This window comes from Notamacropus eugenii, chromosome 1 (assembly GCF_028372415.1).
Source record: "Notamacropus eugenii isolate mMacEug1 chromosome 1, mMacEug1.pri_v2, whole genome shotgun sequence".
Taxonomy (NCBI): Eukaryota; Metazoa; Chordata; class Mammalia; order Diprotodontia; family Macropodidae; genus Notamacropus; species Notamacropus eugenii.
This window is the reverse complement of record NC_092872.1, coordinates 287,066,054-287,084,857: the sequence shown is the minus strand read 5'-3', so window position 1 is coordinate 287,084,857 and position 18,804 is coordinate 287,066,054. Positions and strand designations below refer to the sequence as shown.

General features: G+C 39.5%; 1 protein-coding gene across 5 annotated transcripts in view; it reads left to right on the top strand.

Annotated features, from left to right (window-relative positions):
- Positions 1-18,804, top strand: part of C1H10orf143 (chromosome 1 C10orf143 homolog) — a 74,142-nt gene that overhangs the window by 41,055 nt on the left and 14,283 nt on the right. Inside the window, exons 4-5 of one of the 5 annotated variants that reach the window (XR_011971668.1) lie at positions 1,394-2,244; positions 2,390-7,657. The exons of 2 other annotated variants lie outside the window; for them this stretch is intronic. Coding sequence is in view for 2 of the 3 variants with exons in the window: in XM_072629096.1 (XP_072485197.1) it covers positions 1,394-1,495 (102 nt within the window). In the remaining variant the exon portion in view is untranslated. Of the gene's footprint in view, positions 1-1,393; positions 7,658-18,804 lie in introns of those variants that run through there. 2 more of the 5 variants (XM_072629096.1, XM_072629095.1) reach the window with 2 other exon arrangements.

Sequence of the window (18,804 nt, the reverse complement as noted above, 5' to 3'; positions counted from 1 at the left end):
ACTTCCTAAAAAAATTATTGTTTGTTTGTTGGTTGTTTTTTTGGCATCATGATTATTCCTGGAGCCCCCACCTCCCTCCAAAGAATCCAGTTCTATAACAAAGAAAAAAATATTGAGGTGACTGACCCAGTGGTCATGACACATCCACCAATCCCCACCTAGAGTGCCACCAACCTCTTTACCAAAATGAGGGAAGTGTCTTTCATCAGCTAATCTCTAAAATCAAGGCTAGATATATTGCTTCACCACAATCTGTATCAGTATCTTGCTTTATAAAGGGGACATTTGCATGGGGGATAAAAAAAATGGGAGCTAAGAGCTTTGACAGTCATTTATTTCCAGGCTTCGTGGTCAACCCGTGAACTAACTGAAGCCATTGTAGTTCACCTTCCAAAGGGGTGAGGCTGAAGCCCAGTGTGGGCCCTGCTTTGGCCAGGCTGACAAATTGCTTACTTTAGCAGTAAATGGTAGACCCTTCCAAAAGGTAAAGAATCCAGTCTGGACTAGTGGATTTCTATCTACATTCTATTTACTTAAAATGAGTAAACACTAATTAAGAAAATAATTCTTCCCCCTCCCGAATCATTTCTCTCCTAGGCTAAAATCTTGTATACTGAGTTAAAGCCAAGAGGGAAATATTAACTCAGACTAATAAAGTCCTTAGCTGATGCCTATGAGAGAGTCAGCCCCCAAAGCTCATCATTGCTGATGGGGGCCACAGCAAAGACACTCAGAGACAGAATTGCACCAACATGAAAGGAGCTGGTTCCAAATGACTCTGAACAATTTTATATTCTCCAGTGATACACATATACTCACATGTAGCCTGGGACTTAAACACTTAGTTCTAAACAACAAATTAGTCATTTAGAAATGGGAGAAAAAAGTTAATGGTTAAGAAATAGCTCCTTAACAGTATTTTATTTTTTTTCCAATTACATGTAAAGATTGTTTCCAACATTCATTTTTGTAAGATTTTGAGTTCAAAAATTTTCTCCCTCCCTTTCTTCCCTCCCCCCTCCTCAAAACAGCAAGCAAGCAGATGAAGGTTATACGTATACAGTCCTGAGAAATGGCTCCAAATGAGATGTTTCTGCCAAAGTTTCTTTTGCTTTCAGATAATTTTATACATACAAACATATATGAGTTGCATATGTGTGTGTATATGTATGTGTATATATATGAACATATGTATATATATATATATATATACATATATATATATACACATATGTCACCTGTTGGCTAACTAACTCTTGCTTCTTATTGTTATAGAAGAATTAAATACAAAACCTTTGGTAGGAAGCAATTGTGGAGTGTGGAAGTTTCTGGTCAGGCAAATAAATTGGATTTAAGTATATTACAGTCATAATCTTTTTCTGCCTCTCTCCAGACAGCCTTTGTACAAGGAAAAATGAGAATGTATTCGCAGACAAATCTTGACCTGAGGGAGAAGGCTGCAGGAATCTGGATTTTCAATAACATAAGACAATAAAGCTTAGACTTCTAACCTGCCGCAATATGGTAAAAGTATAAAGAGCTTAGCAACTAATAAAAGGAAAGGGTCTTCCAACTCGTATTTGAGGATCTAGACCCCCCAAAAGGACACTTCATAAAGATCCTAATGGGTTAGTCCGTATCGAGCTGATACAAGGTAGCTTGTTGACCAACTGTCTGACAGTTGTCTTCAGCAGGGCTGGATATTAATAAGACTTGTGGTGATTTCCTTGGGGTATTTTTGTCCTCATAATTGCACATCTGCTTGTTGTGACACTGCACTTGGCCGCGTGTTGATCTAATATTATTTCAATAACACAATGCATGTATACGATTGAGTCTTTAAGTGGTATCCACACGTTACAAATTTCACCTCCCCTGTGGCTTGGGGAGCCAAAGGGTCATGGGAGAATGAGGAGGGCATAATCTTGGGGCAAAGGGAAAAGCCAGAGGTGCTTTCATTTACTGGCAAGCAGTCTTCCCTTTTACATAGTGGACTAAACATGATCAAATCAATCTATCAGCAATCCTTGTGTTTTTATTCTCATGACTAATTTCTCATCTTATTTATTAGTCTACAGATAGCTTCTAGACAGGAAGTAACTTCTACATCTTATGGGGGATGAAGCTGACGTAGAGCAAGTGAACTTGCTCTACAGGAATTTTTAAAGAAGTGGCAGTGCCATCTTGGCCATCCTCATCACATCTTTGAAATGTTTACCATGGCCTGTTCTCATTAGCCCTCGGGTGAGCACCAGATCATCTGCATTTCCTAGAGTTGTGCAGCCCTTTTCTTAATCACACAAGGCAACATCACTATAAAATTAGAATTCCATGAAAAAGAAAGTCTGAGCCCAAATTTTCAAACAGATTCTGATTCCTCTTCTTTCAGATCTTCTTGTCCATCTTCAGTGCACAACTTTGAGCAAGTGATCATAAGGGGAGACTTGGTCACAGAGACTTTCTCCTAAGGGAATGGATTGGGGAACAAGAAGATGATTCTCCAGGATTTGGGCCTAGGGTTGAGGGAAGTGGGGAGGAAATGGGAGTCTGTCTTTCAGACAATTTTTGTTTAGTCCAAACCTATGATTTCATCAGTGCAAGGAGCTCTCTGGTAAGGAAGCTTGCTTTGGCCAGTGTAGATGGGCCAATGTTTGACACATTATAATCTCAGAGAGACATCTGGGCAGTGAGATTCTAAGTGACTTGCCCTGAGTCACAAGGCAGCATATGTCAGAAACTTGAGTCCAGGTTAGCCTGATGCCAATCTGATTTGACCTCCTATTTCTCATTTAATTCTTCTTTAAGAGGCAGCAGGTATAGAACAGGGGAGTCCAACTCAAGTACAAATGAGGGACATAATCAAGATCCTAGAGGGCTGAACAATGACTTAGAAAACCACAAATTTTTTTAAAAATTTTATTTGTTTTCAGTTTTCTACAGTCATGTCAATATATCTTAGATTTTTTCCCCTCCCTCCCCATCCCCCCCAAGACAGCATGCAATCTTATATAGGTTCTACACATGCATTCCTATTAAATACATTTTTGCCTTATTCATGTTGCATAGAAGAATTAAAATGAATGGGAGAAACTATAAAATAAAACAAAACAAAACATAATTCAAAAGAAAATGGTCTGCTTCAATTTGTGATCCAATTCCATAGTTCTTTCTCTGGATGTGGAAGGCATTTTGCCTCAAGAGTCCATTGGAAATTTTTTAGGTCCTTGCGTTGCTATAAAGAACTGTCTACCAGAAAAATTCCTCATGCAATGAAAACCACTCATGTTTACAGATTTCTTTTTTTTTTTAAAAAAAATTATACATCAACATGTTAAAATCAGATAGCAACTACATTTGAATCTGGTTCAGGCTGCACTTGGAAGTATTGTTGACCTGCAAAGTGGAATTAATAATAGTGTCAATTCTTCAGAATTTTTTGTTTATTTGTTTTTTGCTAGTTTTTTTGAACTGGACCTGTCATTTCATTGGGAGAACTCATGGTGATAAAATTCCTCCATCAACGGAGATCAAAAACAACTCTGCCATTAATAGTCTTAGAGAGCTGCCCAGGACTGGAGTTTAAGTAACTTGGCTTGGGTCTTACAGTCAGGATGTGTCAGAAGGTGGAGTTGACCCAAGTCCTTCCTAAGTCCAAGGCTGACTCTATACCCACCATTCCAGTGTTTCTCCACTGAATTATTAGACTCCAGTTAAATAATGAGCATAAAGCACTTTGTGAAACTTAAACTATTATATCAATGTGGACTTGTATTGTTGTTGCTCAGCCATTTTTTAGTCATGGCAGGCTCCTAGAGGGCAGAGACTGACTTTTATTAATTAGCATAGTGCCTGGTAAATAGTAGGTGCTAAATAATGTTTATTGGATTAGATTTAGTCCAATTTCCAGGTTTCCTAGAGAAGTAAAATTAAATATGTCCAAAAAATTAAATAGCAGAGCTGAGCTTTGAACCTGGGTCCTCTAACTCTAAATCCAAGGTGTTTAGAGCCTAATGGGACCTCTGGGATGACAGCAGTCAGGGCAGTGAGAGAAGACCTGTAGAAACCTATGGTAGAAGTAGACACACGCTTGATCATTAGTGTAAGGGAGAATATTGTGGACTTTGTTCCTGAGCCCCAACCTTTAATGTAAGGGAGGAAGAAGCTTGGCTTTCCTTGCCTGTTCCTGGAGTCTCATCTTTTAGCAGACAAAGGAGATTTATTGTGTTCCACCAGCCACGGGGCTTACCTCAAGAAGGACCCTCTTGAGAGGCAGTTCAAGCATCTGGATTCCAGAGGAAAGTTCCCAGGAACACTGTGAACATGGAGAAAGAAGTCAATGGACCACATGGACATTGTGCTGGTAAGTGTTTAATAACTGGTTCTCCAAAAAATTTACACAGTACACACTTTTAAATTTAATCTGCATTACCAACATCTTCTCAAGTCTATAGAGCCATAAAATAATACATCACTTGTGAATGACACAAAATCCAATACATCTGAAAGACAAACAGCTCTTGTTGCAAGAGAACTCAAAAGGTGTTACATGCAAATAGCAGCTGAGTGAAACAAGGTTGGCAAATGAAGGCCAGTTTACTGAAATCAGAGCTAGATATACATTTTTCTGGAGTGGCCGCAGTGAAGGGGAATGCCATGAAGCTGGTGTAGGTTTTGCAACCAAAACTAAAGGAGTGAATGGTAGGTTCATGACAATATGATTGCCACTCACAGGAAAACATCATACCACCATCATCAGTGCCTATGCTCTTACCATGACAAACCCTGATGAGGTCAAAGAAAAACTTGATGAAGACCTGGAGACCCTTATCATCAATGTGCCAAAAAAGGACAAGCTTATAATTCTGGGTGACTTTAATGCTACAGTAGGCTCAAACTACTAGACATGGCAAGGAGTTCTTGGGAGGAATGGAGTTGGAAATAGCAACAACAATAGTCACTTACTATTGAAGACTTGTGTATTTCATCACATTCTCATCACTATCACTGTCTTCCATTTACCTAAATGCAATAAAACTTCATGGATGCACCCTCAAAGCAAACATTGGCATTTATTAGAGTATGCAATTGTAAGGAGAAGAGATGGACAGGATGTGAGAGTAGTGCTGGACTGATCACAGGCATCTTCTCCAATCTAAATATTCACATTCAACAAAAGCAATGTCCCCAAGGCAAAATGACTGTCAGAAGCATTAGTATCAACAGATTAGAATACTCCTCTGGACAATGATCTCTTGCTTGTAACTAATGGAGTGAAAAAAGGCTGTGTGCTTGCTCCTATGCTTTTTAGCATGGTGTTTTAAGCCATGTTGTCAAATGCCTTCAATGTGGACTAACATGGCATTTAAGTCAGCTCCTTCACTGATGGTAAATTCTTCAACTTGGAAAGACTACAAGTCAAGACTAAAGTGGAGAGAGTGAGGGCAAAGCCAAGATGGCCAAGTAGAAGCAGGGATTAGCTAGACACCTTCCCCCCAAACCCTCAAAAGACCTATAAAAATCACTATAAACAAAATCTAGAGCAACAGAAGTCACAAAATGACAGACTGAAGCAATTTGCCAGCCCAAGACAATCTGGAAAGTTGACAGGAAGGGTTTATTGCTCCAGGCTGGGAGCAGAATGGGAGTAGGCCTTAGGGGACTGAATTGCTGGTGGCTGCTGCAGATTCCAGACTTCTCAATTCACAAAGGCCAAAGATAGCTTCAAAGGTCAGTGAGAAGGGTCTCTCACCTGGCTGAGAGAGGAGCATGGTCCTGCCCCAGCTCTGCCTCCAGCCCCAGGACAGCTACAGTCCCTGCTGAATTGGAGGCATTTAATGAAGGTGAAAAGTCAAGTAATTGGCTGGGAAAATGAGCAAACCAGAAGAAAAAGAAACAGATTCTTACTTTCACTGTGAAGAGATATTTTCTTATGTCATTGGTGATGAGGAAGATCAGAACATACAGCCAGAAGAAAACAACAAAGCCAAAGCTACTGCATCCAAAGCCGCTAAGAAAAATATGAATTGGTCTCAGGACATGGAAGAGCTCAAAAAGGATTTTGAAAATCATGTAAGAGAATTAGAGGAAAAATTGGGAAGAGACATGAGAGTGATCCAAGAAAATCATGAAAAATGAGTCAGCAGATTACTAAAGAAAACCCCCCATAATGCTGAAGAAAATGACATTTTCAAAATTAGGTCCAAATGGCAAAAGAGGTCCAAAAAGCCAATTAGAAGAAAAATGCCTTAAAAAGCAGAATAGGCCAAATGGCAAAAGAGGTCCAAAAGTTCACTGATGAAAATAATTCTTTAAAAATTAGAATGAAGCAAATGGAAATTAATGATGTTATGAGAAATCAAGAAATCATAAAACAAAACCAAAAGAATGAAAACTAGAAAACACTGTGAAGTATCTCATTGGAAAAGCAACTGACCTTGGAAATGGATCCAGGAGAGATAACTTAAAAATTATTGGACTACCTGAAAGCCATGATCAAAAGAAGAACCTGGACATCATCTTTCAAGAAATTATCAAGGAAAACTGCCCTAACATTTAAGAATTAGAGATTAAAATAGAAATGGAAAAAATTCACTTATCACCTCCTAAAAGAGATTCCCAAAGGAAAACTTCTAGGAATATTGTAGCCAAATTTCAGAGTTCCCAGGTCAAGGAGAATATACAAGCAGCCAGAAAGAAACAATTCAAGTATTGTGGAAATACAATCAGGATAAGATAGGATTTAGCAGCTTCTACACTAAATGATCAGAGAGCTTGGAATATGATATTTCAGAGGTCAAAGGAGCTAGGATTAAAACCAAGAATTACCTACCCAGCAAAACTGAGTATAATACTTCAGGGGAAAATAGAACTTCAATGAAATCAAGGACTTCCAATTATTCTTGTTGAAAAGACCAGAGCTGAATAGAAAATTTGACTTTCAAGTATAAGAATTAAGAGAAGCATGGAAAGGTAAACAGGAAAGAAAAACCATAAGGGACTTATTAAAGTTGATCTATTTACCTTCCTACATGGGAAGATGATATTTGCAGCTCATGGGACCTTTCTCAGCATTAGGATAGTTGGAGGGAATATGTACATATATATGTGTGTGTGTGTGTGTGTGTGTGTGTGTTTGTATATATGTATGTATGTATATGTGTATATATTGGGGGGCACAGGGTCAGTAGAATAAGAAGGGATAATATCTAAAAAAGAAAATTAAGGGTTGAGAGAAATGTACTAGGAGAAAGAGAAGGGGAGAAGGACAATATAGTTAATCATGTGTGTGTGTTTGTCCTTTGTTGCTGAAGAAGACCATGCTATCAGAGAAATAATGACATGACTTGTACTTGACTTTTGTTTTGAGTGAGGGAGGGCTGTGCAGGTCACCAGCCTCACTTCTCCTCCAGAGCCATCTGAATCCAGTGACCAGATATTCTTCAGGATGACTGGACATGACCCAGGATGAGGCAATTAGGGTTAAGTGACTCGCCCAAGGTCACAAGATCATCTTACATAAAAGAAGCAAGAAAGTTTTTACAATGTAGGCAAAGAAGAGGAAGGTGAGGGGGAATAAGTGAACCTTCCTTTCATTGCATTTAGCTTCAGCAGGGAATAACATACACACTCAATCAGGTATGTAAATTGAGGTAAACTGCCAGGGAAGCAGGGGGGAAGGGGATAAGGGAGGGGGGAATAACAGAAGGGACAGCAGATTGGGGAAGGGGTAATTGGAAGCAAACACTTTTGCAGAGGGATAGGTTAAAGGAGAAAATTGAATAAATGGAGGGTGGGACAGGATAGAGGGAAATATAGTTAGTCTTTCACAATGTGACTTATGGAGGTCTTTTGCATGACCACACATGTATAACCTATTTCAAATTGCTTCTCTTCTCAATGATGGTGGGTGGGTAGGGGAAAGGGAGAGAATATGAAACTCAAAGCTTTAAAAATGAATGTTAGAGGTTGTTTCTACATGCAAATAGGATATAAAATATATAGGCAATGGGGTATAGAAATCTATCTTATCCTACAGGAAAATAGAAGGGAAGGGGATAAGGGGAAGATGATGGAAGGGAGGGCAGATTGGAGGAAAGGGTAATCAGAATACATGCTGTACCAGGGGTGGGGGTAGGGAGGAGATGAGGAGAAAATTTGAAATTCAAAATTTTGTGGAAATAAATGTTGAAAAGTGAAAATAAATTTATTAAAAAATAGAGTGACGAAGGTATTGGTGCATGATTTTCTGTTTGCAGATGATTGTGCACTCAATGCAGCCTTTGAAACTGATGCAACAAAGTAAGGATCATTTCTCTACCATTTGCGCTAATTTTGGTCTAACAATTAACAATTAACACCAAGAAAACACAGGTGCTCCATCAACCAGTACCATATCATCCATTTGTGGAACCATTGGTTACAGCAAATGGAGAAGTTTTGAATACTGTGGATAACCACACATTCCTTGATGGAATACTTTCCAGGGATGTACACATTGATAATGAGGTTGATGCATGTATTGCCAGAGCTAGCTCAGTGTTTTGGAGGCTCTTCAGGAAAGTGTGAGAAAGAAGAGGTATTAGATTACCTACTAAATTGAAGGTCTACAGAGTCATTGTGCTGACCTCATGGATGAATGCCTGTGAAACCCAGACAGTCTACCAGTGCCATGTCAGGAAACTGAATCACTTCCATTTGAATTGTCTTAGGAAGATTAAGGATAATGTACCAGACACTGAGGTCCTTTCTTGAGCTAAACTGCCAAGCATTCAAACTCTACTGCAAAGAGCACAACTATAATGGGCTGTTCTTGTTGTTCAAATGCCAAACTTGCCAAAAAGACTATTTTATGGAGAACTCACACAGTTCATATAGTGGTCAGAAAAAGAGACACAAGGACATGCTCAGCATGGTGTGTCCACATCAGAGAAGGTGCTATGCTCTATGAGCAAAGCAGAATTGAAATAGCTCAGAAGAAATTTGAGATGTGCAAATTTAGAGAATCCTCCCCAAATGTTCACACAGACTGTGCCTGACCTGTGGTAGAGCATTCTAAGCTCATTTTGGTCTGATCAGTCAAGTTGGACACACTGAAACTTAGGTGTAACATAGTGATGTTATTTTCATCCTCTTAGAGAACAAAGGACAACCATGACACTACCTGGGCTAGTCAGTGTATTTTTCAATTCTTTGCTTATGTCCATGGCAAAACTCAACCAGCACACAAAAGGATGCCTCAGAGAGTCAGTCAACAAGCATTTAGTTGTCAAGAACACTTTTTTTGTTGTTTTTTTTTTTACCTCACTTGCTCCCCTCTTTGGAAACCCTTCTAGGTTTCTCTGACAGGTGAGGTCAAATGAATTCCCTTTAACATCTGTCACACACCTGGTAGCTAGTACCAAGGGCTTGTAGGTTACTGTGAAGTTCTGATGAGTCTCAGGGAGGGATTTAGCAACATTGGAAAGGGCAGAGGAAAATGGTCACCCCTGCCCTGCATCCTGCTGCTAGAACAGACTCTATCTCTGTTTCTTCTAAATAGGGCTTTTTATTTATTTATTTAAAAAGTAATTTATTAATTGTTGGATTTTCTATTTATATCACACTCTTTTCCAACTATAGCTCCCTCCCAACTCATTGAGTGTTTCTTTTAACAAAGATTTGAAAAGAAAAAGAAAAAAGCAGAAAAACCAGCCAACTGATCACTCATCCCTGATAATAAATGCAGCATCCTATCTCCCTGGTCTCTTCCTGCCACCGTACAAAGAGGGAAGTGTATGTTCTCATGTATTCTCCAGGGCCGAGCTTGATCATTATAATTACACAGCCCTGGGTTTCATTTTATTGTATTTTTCCATTTCTGTTGCTGTGGCCCTGTCAATTCTCTCTTTGTAACAACTCTGGTCCACTTCCCTCTTCTCTCCTCTGACACTACCAGCTTCCTGGCTTAGGCCTTCATCAGCTCACTCCTAGACTACTGCAGTAGCCTGCTGATCACACCCCCCACCCCCACCCCATTCAATAAACTCCAGTGACTCCCTATTACCTCCAGGATCAAAGACAAAATCCTCTGTTTGGTTTTTAAAGCCCTTCATAACCTAGGCCCTGCCTACCTTTCCAGTCTTCTCACATCTCCCTCCCTCCACACTGGCCTCCTGGCTGTTCGGAACACAAGCCAGCTTATCTCCAGTCTCCATGCTTTTTTCCTGGCTGTCTCTCTGCCTAGATCTCTGTCCCTCCTCATGTCCAGTTCCCAGCTTCCCTGGTTTCCTTCCAATCTCAGCTGACATTCCGTCTTTTAAAGAAATCTTTCCCAAGCCCCTTAATACTTGAGTCTTCCCTCTGAGATTCTCCCCATTAATCCTATATGCTGCGTGTACACAGTTTTTAGCCTAATGTCTACCCCTTTAGACTGTGGTGTCCTTTAGAAGAGACACTGGGTTTTATCTTTCTTTTGTATTCTAGTGCTTAGTACAGAACCTGGAACACAGTACGTGCTCAATAAATGTTTGTTGATTTACTGAGATTGCTTTGACATACCCTGGCCCACTCCAAGATCAGTTGGAGCTCCAGCCAGGGCAGCATTCAGAAGAGTTGCTCTGGATGAGATCAACTGGCTCTTGTGCCATCTTGAGGGAAGAGGCCTCCCCTCTGCTTTCCACCATGCTGACCAGTCCCTCCCACCTTGGGATTGTGTATAGCAGAGAAAACACTAACGTTCCTCAGCAGAGAAAAAAAAGCAACACACACACGCACATACACACACATTTGTGTCCTCTGTTTCTTTTTGGTGACATGCCAGTAGCCATCCTGTGTTATCCAGGGTGGGGCTGGGCTCCTTGATTTGTGTTTTCTACCTTTCCCAGGGGACACACCTCCCAGGGAATGTCACTCAGAGTGGCACAGAGATTGCCCAGATCTGGGTGGTTTTACACCCTCGGAGGCTGGCTTCTGACCTTTATTGTTCTCCTCCCTCCCTGCTTCATGGATGCCTCTGGCCCTGGGGTGCTCCCTGGTAGGGAAGAGTGGAGGAGAGCTTGGCCAGTTCCGTGGCTACCTTTGCTGGTTATGTGGGGCATGGGAAACAGGATTAGAAGGCCTTGTGGATGTCTACTAACTCCCATACCCACATGTTGCTGTAGGGTGGGAAGACCTGGTGTGTTGAGGCCTCCACAAAATGCAGGCATTTCACCAGGAGAGAGTGGTCACTCTGTGTGCATGGGTGTGTGTGTGTGTGTGTGTGTGTGTGTGTGTGTGTGTGCGCATGTGCATGCATGTGTGTCTGTTCTCTGACATGACCTTCTTGGTCATCACTTGAGATCTCCTACATGAAGGTATCAGAACTAAACCTCACTTAGTGAATGATTGGCCTGTCCTTACCTCTCAACTGCTAACTGATCTCCACAAGACTTTCTCTACCACGAATGCAAACCAGGAACGTGTGCCCCACAGTTCCCTTTTATGGGCTGTCTTTTTGTTTTATTTCATTAATGCACATTTAGGGAACAAAACAAGCATTTCCATAACATGGTATAATAAAAGAAAGACGATTGTATGTGAAACTGCTAATCCACTCTATACAACTTGCAGTTCCTTTCAGATACAACAAAATTCTCATGTAAATTTTCCCCCCTTTTTTCTCCCTTCCCATGGCCATCATTACACATAAATAGGTATATGTCTATACGTATACACATATACATGCATATGTATATATATATATACACATACACACACACATATATACATATATATGTATACACACATATGTATTTGCAAAATTATTCTATACATACTTCCATTTATCAATTCTTTCTCAAAATGCAGATAATAGCTTCTGCCATTGGACTGTAAGGTCTTTGAGGACAGAAACAGTCTTTGTTTCTGCTTATATTTGTACTCACAGAGCTAAGCACAGTGCCTGGAACATGGTAAGTGCTTGTCAATTGACTGACTGACTTGAACCTTTTTTAGAGAGAAATCATAAGAGATGGCGTGAAATCTTCCTATTTAGTATTTCTATCCAAATACTTTCTTGGCCATGAGCAGTCCTGACCAACGCATCACAACAGAATAAATGCAGAAGTAGATAGAAGAGTCCAGCTGCCTTCTATTTAGCCAAACATTAAAGCAATTTACAAAAATGTAAAGCAATGCCACTTTTATCATGAAATAGTTTTTAGTTTTGTAAAATAGTTATTTTTCACAAAAATGTATTATTTCAGTTAACGTGTAATATGTTTATTATTGTTATTTTTAAATGGATTAATAATTACACATTTACTATTATTTTAATTTCATTGTCATTATTGATGATCACTTTAATTTCTAATATAGTAAATATTGATAGATATGATCCATATAATTCAAATTCTGAGAACCTTAATAATTTTTAGAAGTGTAGAAGGGGCCCTGAGGCCAAGGAGCTTGGGAATGATTGTCACATGATACAAGCAGTTTGCAAAGAAAAACGTCAAGAGAATAGGTATAAAATTCATAGAAAAGTAATTTCTTCCTGTTCTTATGGAGCACATGGCACCTACCATCTGGATGATTTCCAGATCATTGCTACATCCTTTTCCCAGAAGATCTCCAGAGCCCCAGTTTCAAGTTTCCAATAGAAACATGTTTTGCTCTTTTGAACCAGACCTGGTATCTGTCTGCTGAACATCCAGTTCAATATGCTTGCAAGGCACTGGAGATTTGAGATTAGGTCAGCAGAAAAAAGGAAGCAGGATAGATAGATCTAAGAAATTGAAGCATAGAGATGGTCATTAAATCCATGGAAGCTGATGAGATCCCCAAGTGAAGTAGTCTGAAGGGAGAGGAGAAAAGGGGCCAGGACAGAACCTAAGGGACACCCATGGTTAGTTCCTTCAGTTGCAAACTGAGGGGGTTGGACCAAAATAGGATCCCCAAATCAGAATGTGTGTACCCCAAGGAGTCCTCAAAATGGTCCTGTGAGGTACAGAAAGAAAATACGAGGATTCCTCTTTGTTTACTTTATCTAAAAATAATAAAGAAATGAAGCATTATATTTAATGTTCTGACTAACATTGTTATCCTCACCTGGTCCAAATGCCAGGTAATCACAGGTTATTTACAGAATGCTGTGTATCTTGAGACAAAGTTGTGAGTGGGGTTGGCATTGGCTTCTCATATTCACTGGTTCCCTTTCAGTGTTTTTCAATATATTGCAGATACCATATGCTCAGTGGAGTGACTTTGTGGATTTTATTTAGCTTTAACTAAACTATGCCTCACAAAATGGACAAGTGAAACTGCTTGAAAGTCCTCTATTTTATTAAATATTCATTTTTTATATTTTTTCAGTTTTGTTGGGCAGATGATTCTTGATTATAATCCTAGCTCCTTTGTCCCCCCAGAAAATCATATTCCAAGCCTTTCAGTTCTTTAATGAAGACCCTGCTAAATCTTATGTTATTCTGACTGTGACTTCATGATATTTGAATTATTTCTTTATGGCTGTTTGTAATATTTTCTCCTTGACCTGGGAGTACTGGAATTTGGCTATAATATTCCTGGAAGTTTTCATTTTGGGGTATCTTTCAGGAGGTGATTGGTGGATTCTGTCAATGACTATTTTATCCTCTGATTCTAGATTATCAATGCAGTTTTCCTTGATAATTTCTTGAAAGATGATGTCTAGGCTCTTTTTTTGATCATGGTTTTCAGGTAGTTCAATAATCCTTAAATTATCTCTCCTGAATCTATTTTCCAGGTCAGTTGTTTTTCCAATGAGATATTCACATTTTCTTCTTTTTTTCTCTTGTTTTGATTTTGCTTTATTGTTTCTTGATATCTTGTGGAGTCATTAGCTTCAATTTGCTCAGTTCTAGTTTTTAAGGAATCATTTTCTTCAGTGAGTTTTTGTGCCTCTTTTTCAATTTGGCAAATTCTACTTCTTAAGGAATTCTTTTCTTCAATGAATTTTGTATGTCTTTATCCATTTGGCCAATTCTGGTTATTACAGAGTTCTCTTCAGTGAATTTTTTTACATCTTTCTCCATTTAGCCAGTTCTTCTCTTTAGGGAATTCATCTTCTCAGTATATTTTTGTGCCTTTCTTACCATTTGGTCTATTCTGTTTTTTAAGATATTATGTTCTTATGTATTTTTTGTGCCTCTTTTACTAAGCTGTTGACTCCTTTTTTCATGATTTTCTTGTATCACTCTAACTTCCCAATTTTTCCTCTATCTTTGGAATTAATGTTTAAAATCCTTTTTGAGCTCTTCTAGGAATTCTTTTGGGGCCTGAGACCAATCTCAGTTATCCCAAGGTGGCATGATCTAAGGAGCAATGTGTTTCCTACTCTTCTGGCCTATGCATTGGTCTGTGAGTAACCACAAGCACTCTTTTTTTTCCTGGAACTGTGACCAGGGTCACCACTTCTGCTAGTGCTCCTTCTTTCCCTGACTGTGACCTGGGACAACATATGGGCAATGCAATAGAATGCTGCTCCCAGGGACAGCAAAGTATCCCTTTTAATCTTCTGAGTAGGTTTTCAACCCCCTTACCGTCTGTGTGCTGAGAGTCTGATGATTCAGTCACCCCCAAGTCACCTAGCCAGTCATCCTGGCTGACTTGCCAGGGTGTGAGCTGCACTGAACTGCACTCTACTCTCTCTGGTGACCTTCCTGCTGAGCTTCTAAGTTTTCTTGGGCTACAAAATTATTTTGTCCCATCCTTTTGTTTGTTCCACATTCCATATTTTGTTTTGAGGCATTATATTATAGTTTTTATTTTTAGGGGAAGTGTTTAGGACAGCTCAGGCAATCTCTGCCTTTACACTGCCTGAATGTGTATATATTTTAAGCCAAGCTCAAATACCCCAGGTTAAGAACCCCATAGGTGGTTGGGTGGGGAACTGAGCTGGAGGAGTGACTGTGAAAGTTTAGGCAAGGGGATAGGTTGAGAGACATGATGTACACAATTTGACAACTGGTTGTGGGTTTAGTCTTGTGAGGAAGAGAAAAGAATCAAGACTTATTCTGTCATGAAAACCTGGGAGTCTAGACAGATGGCCTTCATCTTGCTATAAATGGGGAAGTTTAGAGGAGAAGGATGGTTTAGGGGAGAAGGTAATTGGTTCTGTTGGACATGTTAAGATTGAGATTCCATTGGAAATGTCCAGTAAGTGACACAGAACTGGAACAAAGAAAATAGATTTGGACTGTGTATAGATATGGAAGCCATCTGTATGTATATGTTCATCCTTTGTTGCAGAAGAAGACCATGCCATCAGAGAAGTAATGACATGACTTGCACTTGACTTTGTTTTTTGAGTGTGCAGGTCACCAGCCTCACTTCTCCTCCAGAGCCATCTGAATCTAGTGACCAGATATTCATTGAGATGACTGGAGATAACCCAGGATGAAGCAACTGGGGTTAAGTGACTTGCCCAAGGTCATACAGCTAGTGAGTGTCAAGTGTCTGAGGTGAGATTTGAATTCAGGTCCTCCTGACTACTGCATTGGTGCTCTATCTACTGCACCACCTAGCTGCCCCACAAGCCATCTATAGAAAGTTGATAAATGAGTCAATGGGAGGTGAGAGAACATCAGGACAGAAGCTTCAGGGTGAGAAAAGGCCAGGGCCCAGGCTGGAGATTTGAGGGTGCTTAAGTTTAGGTGGAGCAGTGTAATGGCTCAGTGAATAGACTGCTGGGCCTGAAGTAAAGAGGACCTGAGTTCAAATCTGGCCTCAGTCACCTACTAGCTGTGTGACCCTAGACAACTCACTTAACCCTGTTTGCCTTAATCCATTATAGAAGGAAATGGCAAACCACTGACGTGTCTTTGCCAAGAAAACCCCCTGGACAGTATTTTCATGAATTGTTGAACATGACTCAAGGGCTGAATGACAGTAAAGTTTAGGTGACAGGATATGGATGCTGAATGAATGAAGAAAACTAGGAATGAGTGGGTCAGAGATATAGAAGAACAAGGAGAAATACCCCAAACCTCCGGGAGCAGAGAGGTTCCTAAAGGATGGGGCTAGGGTTTGCAAGGTCAGGAAGACTGAGGACTGAGAAATCATTTGATTTAGCAACTAAGAAACAAGGGTCTTCTGGTCCTCTCTGTAGTTTGTCTGCCAGGTGGCCTCAAGGTATTCTCCTCCTGTTTTATTTGTTGAATCTGTACCTCTGTTTTCAAGTTCAACTGAATTGCTACCACCTCCAGAAAGCCTTCCTTAATTCCTCTGTCATGAACAACTTCCTCCTCAATTCACTTCAGTTCCTATTATTTCAGCTCATTTCAACAAAGTAATTACAAATTCCCAGGCACAGTACTAGGCACCAGAAATACCCAGACAAAAGAATAAACCCTGCCTCATGCACTTTATAATCTATTGTACAGAGGAAGAACAGTCAATAAGGGTAAGTGCAAAATAATGAAAGGAATTTCAGGAGGCAAGGAGGGCTACTAGCTGGGGTAACCCAAAAAAAGCCTCTTGGAGGAGGGGTTCTGGAAGCTGTGCTTTGAAGGATGCCAGAAATTCTTCCAGGCAGAGGTGATAGAGCACAACATTCCAGAAATGGGAGATTCCTTGTATAAATATACAGAAGTGGGAGATGGCATGTTGGGTACAGGGAATATCTAGCAAGTCATCCTGACCAAACCAAGTAATGAGCAGGAATAATTTGAACTAAGACTGGAGAGGTAGTTGCAGCCAGACTGTGGATGGAGTTAGTTATATGGTTAATTTTTTTAGTTATGGGGAAGAGAGACTGAAGGTGGGGAGTCAGTTTGGAGGCCATTGTGATGTTCCACCAGAAAGATGAGAAGATTCTAATCTGGAGTAAGGAGATAGTCTAGGAGTGGAGAGGACAGGCCAGGCAGAGGGCTTCATGAGGCGGTGGAGTAGGATGGATGTCAGACCTCACATCAAACCATGCCTCTCTAAGATCTATTTGTCAACTAGAATAAATCAAGGCAGACTGATAGGTTTTGAGGTACTTTGGTAACTTCACAATGTGAGAAAAGAGTGTGGAAGGCCCACCATATTTTAGTTTAGAGCTTCTGTAGGTAATTTCAGTCCTTCATGGGTGGGCCAGTTATGATGGATATGATGTCTGCATCATTGGAGGGGAGATCACAGGTGCAGTTGAATATTCTTTGATTCTTGATGACTTCAATGAAAAGATGGAAAGAGATGAGAATGGAGAAAGGACTACTAGAAAATGTGCTTCAAGAGTAAGAGATCTGAATGACCCCAACTTGGTGGACTGCACAGAAGCCTCACCCTTACACCTTATAGATGCTTTATGTAGAAAAAAGGTGGAATGCACTAGACGTAACAAGAGCCAAATTATTGTGAAATTGATAATATATGTAGCAGACAATTCATTAACAATGTGGGAGTCATTACTGAATTGGTTGTTTGTCCACAATCAGACTAGCAACTTGTAAAGCAAAAATCAAAATTAATAGAAATCTAGGTGAAACAATAAAAACAGAGAGATAGAGACAGAGAAAGAGAGGAAGAAAGAGAGGGAGAGGGAGAGAGAGAGAATGACATCCAGACCATTAAAACCATTCTAACTCAACCTATTTCAGTAAGTTATTTGAAATGGATGGAACAATGAACATTGTCACAGAAAATTAAATCATATGCAGAAGTTGAATTAATATAAATCAATCACCATGATGAAAAAACCAAAAGTTTCTAGCCAACAACTTAAGCAACACATACTTGATTTACCATCCAAGTAGAGAAATATGACAGTGAAGGGCAGCAATAGTTTAGAATTTTAACTCATTGGTTATGCACAACAGCGGAGGTGGAAAGATTGTTATCAACATTGCCTCATAAAAGAATAAGAAAAAGTGGGTGAAAAATTCTGTTTGGCAAGAGACCCGATTAAACAAAAACATTGTAATGGGATTTTATTGTTTAAATATAACTTTATTTTTAGTCTGAATTTAACAAACACCAAACACAATGAAAATTTCCATAAACAAAGTAAAACCGAAAAAGAGAATTGTACAAGATACAATGAATTTCTATTATGTACCATTTGCTTTTCTTTTTAAGGACATCATCAATTCAGCATATCACCTTTAAAGCAGTCTTGCTTGTCTGTTTTTTTGGCCTTCTCTTTTTTATGTACATTTAAAAATGCTTCAATGAGTCTTTTCCTACCTTTTTTTGGACAACTTTATAGCTAGTCTACCTCTCTCTTCAAGTTAAAACAAAAAAAAGACAAAGAAAAGCCTTGTAACAAATACTCATAATCAAACAAAACAAATTCTTATGTTGACTGTGTCTGAAAGTATATTTCTCATTCTGCACCTTGAGTCCATCATCTCTCTATCAGGTGTGGACAACGTGCTTATTGTTTGCCTTGAGGGTATTTAAAATAAAACTAGAATGAATACATACTAAAACAAAAGAAGGAAAAGATGGAAAAGGAAGAGAACATACAAACAAAAGATGGAAAAGAATAAATTCTTTTCAAATCAAACAAACTGGAGCCACCACACTTGGAGCCTAACATCAATGACCAGTTATTTTTTTATAGAAAGTATGGAAATAGCACTGAAGTAAATAGCACCTCTTGGTTAATGGTGCCAGAGAAGAAAGTGAGGCTGGTGACTTTATATAGCCCTCCCTCACTGACATCCAATTCACTTGCATGTCAGCATCACCTCCCTGATGTCATGGTCCTCTTTGAGAACGAAGGACAAACAGCAGCAGCAACGTCAATCTCTTGGTTAACCTCTCCAAAACCACAGTTCACAAGTCCCCACATAAATTTAAAACAAAGTATTTTAATTGAATAGA